We start from the raw sequence: 13,993 nt of genomic DNA, 5'->3' as shown, positions 1-13,993 counted from the left end.
GAACAAAACTATGACTTCCAGTTTTTCTCCGGGAAACTGCAATATTTCATCCTAATGTATGTTTTCGCACCTTAATTCTTGTCATAGCAAACTAAAAGGGTCCGTTTTCCTCAAACAATAAGTTTCATTGAGTTGAGGGTTTCAAACATCCCCGGTTGTGTGTGCTATCACTGGGACGCAGTGAGTCAGCCAACCCTGAGTCCCCGGAGGGTGCGCGGCACGGCTACAGACCCCGCCCGCGCGGAGAGAGGGGAAAAAAAAAGCGAGCGCGAGATGGAGAGAGGAGGGGTGGAGGTTACTCACACCGAATCAGGGTGCGGGTGAGTGTTGTGGAGGTTGCGTGGGAGCGCGTATACGGATTGAAGCTGCAATCATCAACGGCCGCCCTGGCTGTGCCGGTCAGCGTGACGCACAGAGAGCTGAGGCGCACCGCAGACTGGAGTCGCATTGGATTCGAGCCAGTGACAGCGGAGGGATCACCAAGTTGAGATGCTGTAAAGAGCTCGCGGTGTGCGCGGGGAGGATGCTCCCGTTTCGTTGTTCTTGTGTGATAACTTTGGACTGAAAACAACGGAAATGAGCATCGTGGATGTATTTGTTTGAACTGCTCTACGAGGGGAAAAAGGTCAAGCGGACGCAGTTTGAGGCGGCGGAGAGGTTTGCGGTGTGAAGGAGCGGAACAAAGCGTGCGCCAGGCTGGATCCCCAAACACAAATCTGGGTAAACAAATATGACGGACGATTTTGACGTTGTCTCGTGTCTGCTGGTGAGCACCGATTTCGCTGACAGAATTACAAACCTCGGGTGAATTCTGGAGTGTAATTATAACTGATTTTTATTTTTATTTCAATTTTTTTTGGAGAAAGAGAGGGGTCTAATCCAGGTGGTGCATCTATGTCTCCGGCTGCGCGTAATGGGAGAAAAGTTTCGGACCTTGCAGAGGAGAGACGCACTCGCAGCATCCCGCCGAACGACGCGCTTGTAAATAACATGTGAATCCCGCTCTTCCTTCCGCGGCAGACCAAGTTTGAAAGTGAATTCCATCCATTCAGTATGACTTGAAACAGCCTCGTGGTTACCGGATCTCGCAACAAGCCAATTAACGACCCATGAGCCGCCGAACCGATTTGTCCGAAAAACGCGGAGACGGACATTAATGATCTAAAGAAGGATTTCTGCAGCAGCGGCGCAGTGAAAGCCCGATCCCAGTGAGAGAGCGAGAGAGATCCCCCCTCCCCCCCCCCCCCCCCTCCCTGGATGTCTATGATGTTGTGCCAGCTCGGGCAGAGGGGTGTGATGGAGGTGGTGCTGCTGACCATCCTGTCCTGGGTGTCCGTGTGGGCGGAGGAGAAGATCATATTTGACAGACATGCTGTCTACTGGAACAGCTCCAACCCCAAGTGAGTTTTAGTGCACTTAAGTGTGTGTGTGTATATATCTCCCTCTCTCAAATAATGATAAACATATCCAGCATGCAGGCTGAGCCTTTTCGCTCTTTTTTTGACTGTCTGAACGCATCACCCATTACATTCTTTCTTCCAGTTTCAGCAGTGTTTTGACTGACTTTTGCAATATTGATGTCGTTTGCATATGAGCAAGCAAGTCACACACACACACACACACACACACACGCAAGTGGAAGTGCGTATGCGTGTGCAAGTAGATATTTTGTTCTGTGGCACATGGAGCTCCTTTTGTCTTACACAATGAGGGCAGCCCGCCTCCTCTTCTCATGTCTAGAGATTTTCCTCTCTCTCTTCTCTGTCTGTCTCTCTCGCCCAAACACACGCACATACGCACACACACACACACACACACACACACACACACACAGCCTTTACCTTTCTCTTCCTTTCAATTTCAGCCACTAGAGCCAGTAAACATAAGTGCACATTAATTGCAAGCAATTGCATGTGCAAAAAACCACATCCAAACAGAAATAAACACAAAGGAAGATGTAAACACACACATTCACACACGTGCACGAGGCTGCACATGCACATGCATTAACACACACGCATGGTCGTCTTTAGCTGGGACTCTCTCATTGACATTGGGCAAAGCACACTGGGTCCGTCTGTCTAATAGTTTGTGACAACCTGGCCAATCTCTCTCTCTCTCTTTCGCTCTCTCTCACCCCTTATTCTTCTTCTCTTCTTCTCTCTCTCCCTCCTTTTTTTACCCTCCCTCTCCCTCCCAGGTAAATAAACAAGTGCTCCCTCTCGCTCGCTCACAGCTGAATTAGTCAAAGATAACGGCCCTGTCTCTCTCTCTCTGCATCAACCAAACACACACACACACACACACCTAGCTAACAGGCCTGCCTCTGACTGCATCACTTCCACAGAAGGCTTCTCAAATATTTAACAGGCAAGGGGAAACATTTTCTCCCTTTCTTGCTGTCTCTCTCTTTTTCCCCTTCTCTTTCTTTTTTTCGTCTCTATGTGCTCCTTCTTTCACACACACACAGACACACACACACACACACAAACATCTACACGTTGCAAACGTCACAGGGTAAATTAAAGCGATATGGCGCTTGCTGGGGCGCTTTTATTCCGTCAGGGTCGTACGGAGAAGCTGAAGCAGAAAGGGGCCACATCAAAAATGCATTGCTACTAAAGCAATGAATCTAGGCTCTGGAGCCCTGGCGAGGTTGGTTCTCGCTGTTAGACCCTGGCACTGTCATTGCTCATGCTGCGCCTTTTTCTTCACACACACACACACACACACACACTCCGTCCCGCTGCACTTGTGAGGACCTTCCAATGACAACATTCATTCCTTAACTTTAATCTAAAGATAATTCTCTCTACAACCTTTCAGGATTACTGCAAGTTTTTTTTCATTTTTATTTTTTTGAACGAGCCCACTGGCAAAAACAGATGACAAGACAGACACATCATCCCAGTTCATGTTAAATGTAGAGGACAAGTCTGGTTTATTAAAACCTGAGTTTTATTTAAAAGGTTTTGAACATAATAGTCAGATTTTATTCACCCAAGCTTCTTGCTGTGATCTGAGAATACTGCAAAATTGCAACAACAAAAAAAAGAAAGAAATGGAGCCAGAAATACCAGCAGACGATCATACAAGCAATAACAAATGACAGTAAGTTATTCCCCAAATTGCATCAGTGGAGGAAGTAACATCCAGTATGGCTGCAAATACACAAATGTCTGTATTCAAAATATTCCCAAAGTAAAAGCACAGAAGTACTGAAAGTTTCAAAAGTAAAAGTACTGGAGCTGCAGAAACATGTCCCCTGTGACTGATATATTATTATTACATTGTTAGATTGTAAATACTGATGCATCAATGTTTTACTGTCGAGGTGGAGCTAGTTTTAACTACTTATAAGAATATATATATATGTGTATATATACTGTAGTTCATTGGCTCCCAAACTAGGGGTCCGAATAGCCAGAAAACGAATCTGACTAATCACATGTCCGAAAGAAAGTATAGTGTTGTGATGGAAGTGTGGAGGATCAGTAAATGCTGCTGGAAAGATGTGTGTCTCCATCTGTTCTTCAAGTTAGGACTAACACCACTCATCACACGAACCACTCATCACACTGACGCTGAGAGGTGCCAGACGTCGAGTATTCTGGAGTAGAAAGTTCATACAAAAATATTAAACTCAGTGCACTTTCGTGTGTGCATCCTTCCATGGCCCATTTGATGTTAACGAATATAAAATAGTGCAAATATTTCTAAAAGCTCTTACTTGTCAACCTATTAATACACTGGATGGCGATTTAGGCACCGGGGACTGATGAGAAGCTCAGAGACGATGCAAGAATAATGAATCGCATCCAGACTGCAGCCATTGTCTGAGGCGGCGAAATGGCGCAAACATCTGGGGGAAATGAACAGCTGTGTGTCTTAATTGATCACAGAACATCAAGCACGCAGCTTGTATTGAGCTATCGGGATGTGTCGTCTCTTCTTGTGTTCATCAAAAGTTTTGCTCCCACCAAAAAACAGCTTGAGAAAGGACGTTCGCTGCAAGGTCACACAAACAGCGACTTGATTTGTACAATTGATAAGCTGATCAATTGAAGAGCTGGCTGTTTTCACTCCCGGCGAAAAACTTTCTGTGTTTTTGTTTTTTCAAGAAGGTAGAGACGAAAGCTGTTTGAAGTGACAAGTCACAACACAGTGGAGGGATATGCAACTTTCCAGAGATAGTTCCAGAAATAAGGCTGGCGACGTCAGATTTACTGCACTCATTCTCTTAATCCAACTCTATAAGCAGCCATAATCAATATTTTAACATTTACAATACATCATATCGCTGCATGTGATGTGAAAAGGGGGTCTCTTGTAGTGATGAACCCAACAGAGAATTGTAATCTGACTCTGCAGTTCCTCTCAGCTTCACAGAGTGCTCAGCATCTTTCAGCTCCGTCTTTAATGTGTGTTTGGTGTGTTTGGGCCTTTTAAGCAGCTAAAGAGCCAGATGTGAGTGGTGAGGACCGAAACACAGGAGTGTGAATATTGCATTTAGATTCGCCAGGTGGCCAGAGACACGACTGGAACCCGAGTGCTAACGTTTTATTTAATTGTTATTTTAATGCACAGTTAATATTCTCATAAAAACACCAGTCCTAAACCGCAAATCACGCAGATATTTGTAGTAAATATGCAAAAACAATATCGATAATAAAATACAGAAGAAAGTTTTCTTGGTTAGTTCATTAAAAATAGAGGTTCACTGTTGTGTTTCTGTTTTTCTATTTTTTGTTGGTCTTGTATTTGTCTTTCTCTCGGTGAATTTAATTGTGTCTGTTGTGCTCAGAGCATTGAAGAAAATGACATTGAGACATTTTCATCAGCAATTATAATCATCCCGATCGTTTGGGAATGACAGAAGAAATTTCAGGAACGGATATCTTAAAATCTCAGCGTAAAAAAAAACGGGAAAATGTCATTTGAGTGAACTGACCCATCAAGGACTGGCAATTCCCAGTGACCATAGCAGACCCTGGTACATATTTCACCAATATTGCTAATATTTTAGTGACGTCCATTAATATGTGTCTACTTCCTCTCTGACAACCTCGGTCTTCCTTGCTCTACTTTTTTCTCGCGTGCTTTTCTGACGTTACTCACCATCCACCATCACGTGTTTTAATTGTTTTTTGACTTGCCAATTAATTGTGCTGCCAGGTCTGTCGGAGTACCCTGATCTCCACGAAACTAACCTGGATAAGTCCAGATAAATAAAATGAGTGAAACATATGTTCCTACTTGAGAGAGGAGGCATACTACAAATTGGCCAAACCCTTTATATCAAGGGCTCTGGCTCTCAGCAGGCCTATCTCTTTCAAGGTCTTTCAAAATCTCCCAGACCCAAGTAAAGGGATCTAAGTCACACGCAGGAATTGAGTACAGTAGTTACACACACGTGTGTGCACAAACACACATACAAACACGAGTGGCGGCTCTCGATGTAGGTCACAAACCTCACACACAGTCACACAACCGGAATGGCTGTCCAGGCTTCAATTTTTCTATTTACTGTCATGTACACACACACACACACACACACATACAGAGTGCACATCAGGACACAGTGCACACACGCTGAGCCCACCCCCCCCCCCCCCCTCCCCCCTCTGGCTCCCAGGCCCGTATTATAAAGCTCGCAGGTGAGGGGCTTTGTTCACCCCGAGCAGCTAATGTGCTCAGAGCAATGGGCTCTCCTCCTCCACACACACTCACACACACACACACACACATACTGGCTCAATAGTCCAGAAGGAGCACCTTATCTAATCCCATGGTTTATCCTTCAAAAGACTTTCTTTTCCTTTTCTTCTTTGTTCCTCCTCTCTCCTCTCTCCTCTCTCCTCTCGCTTCATCTCTGCGTCTTTGAGGAACTCCGTGTCAGGGAGAAGCGCTGATGGTTGACGACGCTTTCATTCTATGGGACAGAATCTATCTCCTTGGAGACACACACACACACACACACACACACACACACATCCTTTGAGGAAGTCTTATGCACGGATCACCCACACACTCAAACTCATATACTGTCACACAGAAAGTTTCATATGCCCGGACACGTACACGCCGTCCATCCGCACACACACACACACAGTCGGCGCTGCACACGTCCTTGCACATAAACCCCCACACACACGCTGTCTTTCTGTCGCGTCCCCCGCGGCGCCCGGCGATACCAGTCGTCACTCGCACTTCCTCAGCCCTACCGCACGCATACAGACACGCACAGATTTGCATCCAATTTACATGGAGACTTGTAGTCAGTTACTGACAGTTTGTCAGACTCAAACCTGCCCCTGGGTTGAATCCATCTTCCACTGCTGCCGCCAGCACCACCACCACCACCCACTCCTCTTTTTCACTCCATCCTTTCTTCCTCTCTGTCTTTGTGTCTCCCTATCAAGCTCCCATCTTCCACTCCCTCTTATCTCCTTTCTCTTGTATCACGGCTTGTCTCCCTCCCTCCCTTCCTCCCTCCCTCGCCCCGTCGGGATGTGGTTAGCATGTTTTTCTCCTGCAGGACCCTGAACTGTACACACTGCCTCAGGCAACCTCTTTCTATACCTACACACTTAAAGTTGCTGTACAGCAGGTCACATGTTCTCGCTGTGACCTACATGATTGGACAGTGTGTGTGTGTGTGTGTGTTTGTTCAAAATGTCAGCACTGCTGTGGTTCATGTTGAGAGAAGCCAGTCCCGAGAGTCATCCGTGTGGTCCAGAGTGACTCGCGTCGAGCTAAAAATGATACTTTGAGTAATTAAAGTCAGGGCAAGTGATTTCTCCCAGCTCAGCAGGAGAGGCCGTTACATAACGAGATCTAGTGTTGCTGACCAGCAGATTCAATGCGATGATTGACAGGTGGAGGTCATCTATATGCAGGGGCACCAGTTAGTCTGCTGATGTTAAATGCACTGCCAGTTCCTTCAGTAAAGGCCAAAATAGGTTGTTTGACAAAATGCCTGTGTGATTCTTGACCACAGAGGTGTTATTTTGTTTGTGTTGAATAAAGAAAACTCTGAATTTTGTATTTGAAACAAGAGAGAGGAAACACATGGATCTTCTGAAGAAGACGCACATTTATTCAGTGGTGTAAACAAGACAAGTGTAATGTAGGATTAAGGAAGTGATATGAACATGAAAGGATGAAAAACCACATTTGTCATGTTGCAGAACAGATTTATCAGAGTCCCACCACATAAGAGCCAGCTTTTCTCAAGACAGGGTCGTCCATTTGTTCCCAGGGTCCGATGTCCTCAGGGTCCTCATCGTAAGACATTAGTTCGGGCTAATTGCAAACTAATGAAGGGAGATGGATTTTTCAAATGCAGTTTTAATGGTAAAAATCCGTTGAGCCCTTGTGGAGATATTAATGTCTAAAGTCGAGAAAGCTGTCCTCAATGTGTCGCATTAAGGCGGTTTTGAGCTGGGGAACGCTGGACTTTGGGAATATACGCATTCCAATGAGAACAGGTCAAAGCAAATTTCCACCACATTTGCACATCATAGGGTGCTGTGTTTCGTATTAAAAGCTACAATGGAAATAAGTCTAAGTTGTAAAGATGACTTCGTCAACAAGCAAACATTGAAAACAATGGTTCTGGGTTCTCAAATGTGAGAATTTGCTGCTTTTCACTGTTTTATACAGCGTTATAAAATGAATGTCTTGATGTTTGGACTTAATTAAAGCAAGTCATTTTTACAGCAAACATTATGGGCTTTTCAAACTGTCAGCTGCAGCTGATTACATCAATGATGTGCAGCGTTTCCACGCAGGTGTTCCAGGTTCTCTGTGCATGCCGGCTCCACCGGCACAGCATCGTTGATGTGTTTAATTACACCTGCTACGACAAATCTGCTGCGAAACAATACCTGTTTGAAGACGTCAACTTGAGTTGAGTGATTTAGTGCTATATCTTATGTTATATTTTCCTTTTACAGACCTAATGATTAAGGAGAATCTCATGAACAGGTTATTTTGATTAGTTGTAGATGTTGTGTTAACCTCGACAAACTGACTGAGAATGAAATCTTGCCTTTTACTGTCAACCCCCCTAAAACCCCCTTGTCATTCTATTTTAAAAATGAAATGTATATATATTTCTTAAAGTACATCGATTCCAACTAACTCTTGTCTAATGCACACACAGTAAACACGTACTTGGGGAGATTAAATCGTGCACGTTTGAATGTTGAATTCCTGCACGCTGTCAGCACTAAATTGAACAGATATAAGATGTTTCATGGCTTAAATGTTGTATTCCTAATGAGCCGAGTACTAACAAAGTGCAATAAAATGCACAAAGATTAAAAATACATCGCATTGCAAAATGATTGAAGGGAACTTCTGCTTGTCAACTGCTTTTATATTCTGTAACTTTTTGGTGACGACACCTCGTTTTCTTCTATTTCTGCCATGTATGACACTTGATCTTCACCTCTTCGAGACAAGCCGACGGCAACCCTTGCCCGTGTGCTAATTTGCACTGCCAATCATGTGTCATGCAGTCTGTCAGTGAATGTAACAATTAGCAGTGAAAGTCAACGTCAGATATGAGAAATATCTCCAGTCCTGCCATTCTATTTCTCAGTGGCAGCGATATCTTCCCTTCCCGTCAGGATTAAGGATTTTATTCTTTCTCTTATTAAGGTAGTGGCTTAGAATCATAATCCTTGTCTTAGAAATGATTTATTTTTCAAAGCAAAAAATTGTCTCAACTGTTTTAACGAAGAGAGCGAGAGAGAGAGAGAGAGAGAGAGAAACTGTTCAAGCCAGGAGATAGAGACAGTCAGTGAGCCGGGGGTTTGAAGAAGAGAGGCCAACAGACGTGGATGAAAGAATGAAGGGATGAATAACAGAGGACAAAATGGGGAGATACTAGCCCAGAATATGAAAGGTGCCAGACTGTGCTCAATACACAGCGAGCAATGGGCATTGTCATTCCTGCTCCATCCTTCTTTCTGCTCCCCTCTAATAGTTTTTCTCAGGTCCCGACTGGTCGTGCTGATTGTGTTAGCCGAGTGAAAGAATAGGTCTCTTTCAGTTCTGTCTGCCTGATAGTCAGATGGGACCGCCGGCCGCTCAGTCCTCATATAGACCAGCTGGAGACTGATAATAGCACAGACACCACTGTCGGGCTACACCTCGGACTGGCCCCGAGAGCCCAGAAAACGACAAAAAAAAGTGAGAAATAGAGCGATCTACTTGAAAGATTAGGGACAAGCATGAATTACCATGAATATGAAGAAGGACAAAAAGTAGAGTGTATAAGAGAGACAAGGCCACAAGGATGAAGAAAGAGGGGCGTTTGCGTTGGAGGAAAGAGAACCAAAGCAAAGGAGCGGAGATGCAGAGGAAAGAGAAATTAGTTGGGAAAAGAGAGGGTAAGGAAGACGGAGGCAGAAGAAGATTACTTCTGGAAGCATGAAGGCAGACTTACAGCAGCGTGGTTGGAGAGGAAGCAACTTCAAGCGCATGGTTGGATGGTCCCAGCAGGTGGATGTCGAGGGGCTGGGATTACAAGAGAAACACTGGCCTTTAGCATGGAGCCTCACCCAATGTTAAATATGTCCTCTGGCGCACGCAGCTTTTAGAATGAGAAAGTTGGCATTTAAAATAGAGGCAGAGAAGCTGGAGGGGTGAGGTGAAGCATGCTTTCCCCTCCCTGTTTTCCACTTGGCATCATTGCAGGTGAGACTAAACTCCATGAAGAGCTGACCCCGGTAACGTTCACGCTGACAATCGCCGGGATGTTGTTTGTTACAAAGCGATTTTGGAGTTCGCCCTAAATATATTTGGACCGTGTGTTTACGAACAACGGGGTTATTTTCTCCTTGTCAGACTACACAACAGCATCATGAGAATCTTGGCTTGGGTTTGAGTGTGTGTGTGTGTGTGTGTGTGTGTGTGTGTGTGTGTGTGTGTGTGTGTGTGTGTGTGTGTGTGTGTGTGTGTGTGTGTGTGTGTGTGTGTGTGTGTGTGTGTGTGCACATACTACAATGCATGTGTTGGAGCAATAATGAAAACCTGTTTTTCATCTTCGTCCAAAATAAAAATCCCCAGTCGATTTTCCAACAGTAGGAGTGGAAAGTCAAACAAAAGAAGGAGCGAGTGAATCATCTGCATTGTAATCCATCAGACAAGGCAGAGAGAAATGGACTAATTCCCAGCCAGCAATGGACGCCTCGCTGCCACGGTTTCATCCAGAATGGGGGCTACCGTCAACAAACCTCTCATTTTAAACCATGCTAATGACATAATAAGGCAGAACCAACAGATGTTGCAGCACTCTCACAATTTTGTCGCCACTTAATTCTGCTTGGTCCTGAAGCTGCTGACTGACTCAGCCCTCCTGATTCCTGTAAGACTCTCCGAGGTTTCCGTGTGTATGCCACCTTCTGGTTCAGTGTGTGTGTGTGTGTGTGTGTGTGTGTGTCTTCTCAACAGCAGTATTCCCTCTGACCTGCAGAATAATCCTCACCTCAGGCCTAACCCAGGGCTAATTCTAAACAAGACTCTGAGGGCTTGATGTTAGAAAACTGGCCTCCAATCTGATGGGAGAGATTGAGAGGAAGTGATGATGACGGTGGTAGCGATATCGATCACTCTGATAGGATGAAGCCGACGGCACTTGTGGTGATGAACATGTGGACGAGGATGACGGCAGAGGTGTTAATGGCGGCGAAGACGATGGAATCTGTCGTCCTTTCGGTCTGATCCAGGCTTGTTTTGTCTTCAATCTCAGCTCAGACCCGTGAATTCAAACTCGACAACTTCTACATTTCAGATTCAGGACAGGTAGAGATTCAATACAATGCAGTTGTAATCGTTCATCTGGTGTTGTCGTGCATGCTGACAGCCTCGGGGATAAAAAGGTTGTTTTTTAGCCATCTGCATTTTAAAGCAGGATCTCTAACTCGTGTTGGGGTAACTATTTTCAGAGCTTTTCTACACCTGGATTATTATTTTAGCTCCATGTTTATTCTCCCCTGCGGATTTATTGACGGTGCTTTTTGATTTAATTCTGCCTTTAGAATCGAAGTTTCCAAACCAGCTCGTGTTCTCTCTCTCTCTTGAACATGGTGGTGTAGTTCGAAACCCAGTTAAGAAATGTGCATTTGGCATTTATTCGCTCATATATAATCAGTGTTGATCATGTTGCTAATGAATTCACTAAGATGATGACAAGTATTATGAAAACAGCGGGGAACATAACTACAGTAATTGCATTTTTGATGAGGAAAATGAGGCTGGTGACAGTAATGGTGATGGGAATTATGGCGGCCATGGTTAATGTCTTCATTGGATGTTGATTGTATTAATGACGATGATGACGTAATGATGATGGTGGTGATCAGGAGGATTAGAATAGATGCGTGTTGTCCAACTAGGGCAGGAAATGTGTTTGTCTCACCAACAAAGACCATAAATAAAGTCCCATGTATGAATATTGCTGAAGAAATATTTCTAAATTCATATTTTATTTTATATTCAAACATTTTAAATCAGAAATACAGTAATATATTTGCAAAAGTGGATACAACTGGGTGCTTCGTGCTGTTTGTTTGCTTAATAATTGCACACATCGTGTCATCGAGACGCTATTATAGGGGTTATCATGCATCATGATGGGGATGAAATTATTGCACTGGTATGATAAAGATACTGAAGATGATGGTGATGGCAATGACGAGGATAGAGAGGGAAAGATTAAAATGTTGGTATTGACCTCATGCTATGATGATGATGGTGTGTGTTAACCTCATTTGGAGGGGATGGTACCTGTGTCCTGAGAGGATTACCAAACAGGTATCTTCTCATTCAAATGATCAACTGTGTTAAACTGTGTGGATGTGATCAAAATGATTTGACTGCGTGAGTGATTATTCTGCTGTGATGATGACGAGGAGGAGGATTAAAAAGGATGATGATCTTGATGCTCTGAGAGATATGTTTTCACCACATACAAAACAGTTGTATGAGGAGGAGGACGGGGATTAAAGGTGTAGGTGATGAGTCAGAGAAAAGGTGAAAATTAGTTAGAATTCGTGAAAGTGATGATCATGGCACTGTCTCTCTCTCTCTCGCTCTCTCTCTCACACTGTCTCTGTCTCTCTCTGTCTCTCTCTCTCTCTCACACTGTCTCTCTCTGTCTCTCTCTCTCTCTCTGTCTCTCTCTCTCACACTGTCTCTGTCTCTCTCTGTCTCTCTCTCTCACACTGTCTCTGTCTCTCTCTGTCTCTCTCTCTCTCTGTCTCTCTCTCTCTGTCTCTGTCTCTCTCTGTCTCTGTCTCTCTCTGTCTCTCTCTCTCTCTGTCTCTCTCTCTCTCTCTCTCTCACACTGTCTCTGTCTCTTGAGGAGGTTTGTGAGCACTCCATTAAGATTCTCCTTCTCGCCCGTCTGTTGCCTCTATGGAAAATGAAGCAGACGAGAGTTGGGATGAGACGTTATTCGCTGTATTTTTTGGCAGTTCTGTCCTTTCTTTGAATGGAAATAGAAAATGAGGAGATTCTCCACTGATGAGAATGCTCCATTCTCTGAGGTGTCACCTCTAACTCTCTCACACAGCTGCAGAGAGGCGTTATGTCACAAATGAGGGGAATATTGTTCATTCCTTCCTTTTGCGGTCCACTCTTTTTTTTTTGTTGGTGTGTGTGTGGGAACCTACCTGGCAAACTGTGTGTGTCTACATGTGTATTCCTTTGCCTTTTTATGTGGGTGTTTAGGTGTGGCTCAGAAGTGTGTAAAGTGTGTTCCTTACACCGGTTTGAAGAGCTGAATCAAAGGCTGGCAAATATTCCTCGCCTCTTGTGTCGTTCTGAAGCAACTGCTGGGCTCCTTCTCTCTCGTCCCTGATTACTGAAGGGGCTGCAGGAGGGCTCTGCTCTCCACCGGGCTTTGTGTTGATGTCCCTCATCTGTTGCACAGTGGGAAACAACATGCTTCTTTATAGCTGGTATCAGCCTCTGAACAAGCAGGGTTTCTGCAGAAGCTGCGGCTGTCTGCATGTTTTGTATTTCCCTCCGTGGAAGAGTGGACACACGCGGGAGACACGAAGCTTGCTGTGGCACCAATCACCCAAAGCCTGAGGTGAAGCCAGAGAGGAAAGGAAGGGAGCGGCACGGATATATTTGTAGTTTATACACACACAGTGGTGGATTATATTTGTCTAACAAGAAACATGGCTGTGAGGAGCTTCCTCGTTTTTTGGAGGTGTTTTTGTGATAAGGGTGTGTTATGAAATAGGAGGAGAAAAGGCCCAAATTAAATAAAGTAAAAAAAGAAAAAAAAGAAGCTGTCATCCATGTATTTTAATGAGATTGAAGCAGTTTACTCTGTGATTTGTTAAGGCAATGAGCACAAAAAGTGTTTTAACCAAGCCAAAAGTAAAAACAGGGGAAACGAGGGATGTGATGGACACAGGCGAGCAGGAAGAGATGGAGGAAAACGGGGGAGGACAAAGAAATTGCGATGAGGAGTGGAGCGTGAGAGATGGAGAGAAAGAGGGGGAATTGACAGGAGGCGGGCATTGCTGTCTGTGGGTGCAGTGATGAGGATAGGCGGTGGCATCCGCTATTGGTGCTGCATACTCTCTGTTTGATCAGACGCACTTGAAACACCCTCGCTGACTTCCTCTCGCAGAGAAGTCGGGAGACGCCCGCGCGTTTGTGTCCGTGCGTTACACGCCTTGGTATTTGCTGAGGAAAGCGTCATTTATGTTTTTGTTTCTCTAAAATGGGTCAACTCTAAATAAAAACAAGCACAATATCTACAGTAGCTGCGAGGTGCACTGCTCTAAACGGCCTGTGTGAGCATGCACTACTTTACTTTCTCTAGTATCCCCCCCCCCTCGTTTCACCTCTATTAAGTTATTCGCCAGTAATCGCTCTCTACATCGACTTCACTTCATATCTTCATTCTCTCCGTTTGCCTCCGTTGTGGATCTCCGCCGCATTTCTGCGTCTTAAAGAGCCG

At 44.7% G+C, this 13,993-nt stretch overlaps 1 protein-coding gene across 1 annotated transcript in view; it reads left to right on the top strand.

Annotated features, from left to right (window-relative positions):
* Positions 1 to 344: 344 nt before the first annotated feature.
* The window catches only part of efna2a (ephrin-A2a), a gene marked incomplete at its 3' end in the record, with an annotated part of 62,955 nt that continues 49,306 nt past the window's right edge, over positions 345 to 13,993 (top strand). Inside the window, exon 1 of the mRNA XM_079287344.1 lies at positions 345 to 1,400. Within this exon, the coding sequence (XP_079143470.1) occupies positions 1,258 to 1,400 (143 nt within the window). The 5' untranslated portion in view covers positions 345 to 1,257. The remainder of the gene's footprint in view (positions 1,401 to 13,993) is intronic.

The sequence above is a fragment of the Melanostigma gelatinosum genome, assembly GCF_949748355.1.
Source record: "Melanostigma gelatinosum genome assembly, chromosome: 16".
NCBI lineage: Eukaryota > Metazoa > Chordata > Actinopteri > Perciformes > Zoarcidae > Melanostigma > Melanostigma gelatinosum.
The sequence above is the reverse complement of the archived record's forward strand: the minus strand, read 5'-3'. Positions and strand labels throughout refer to the sequence as shown.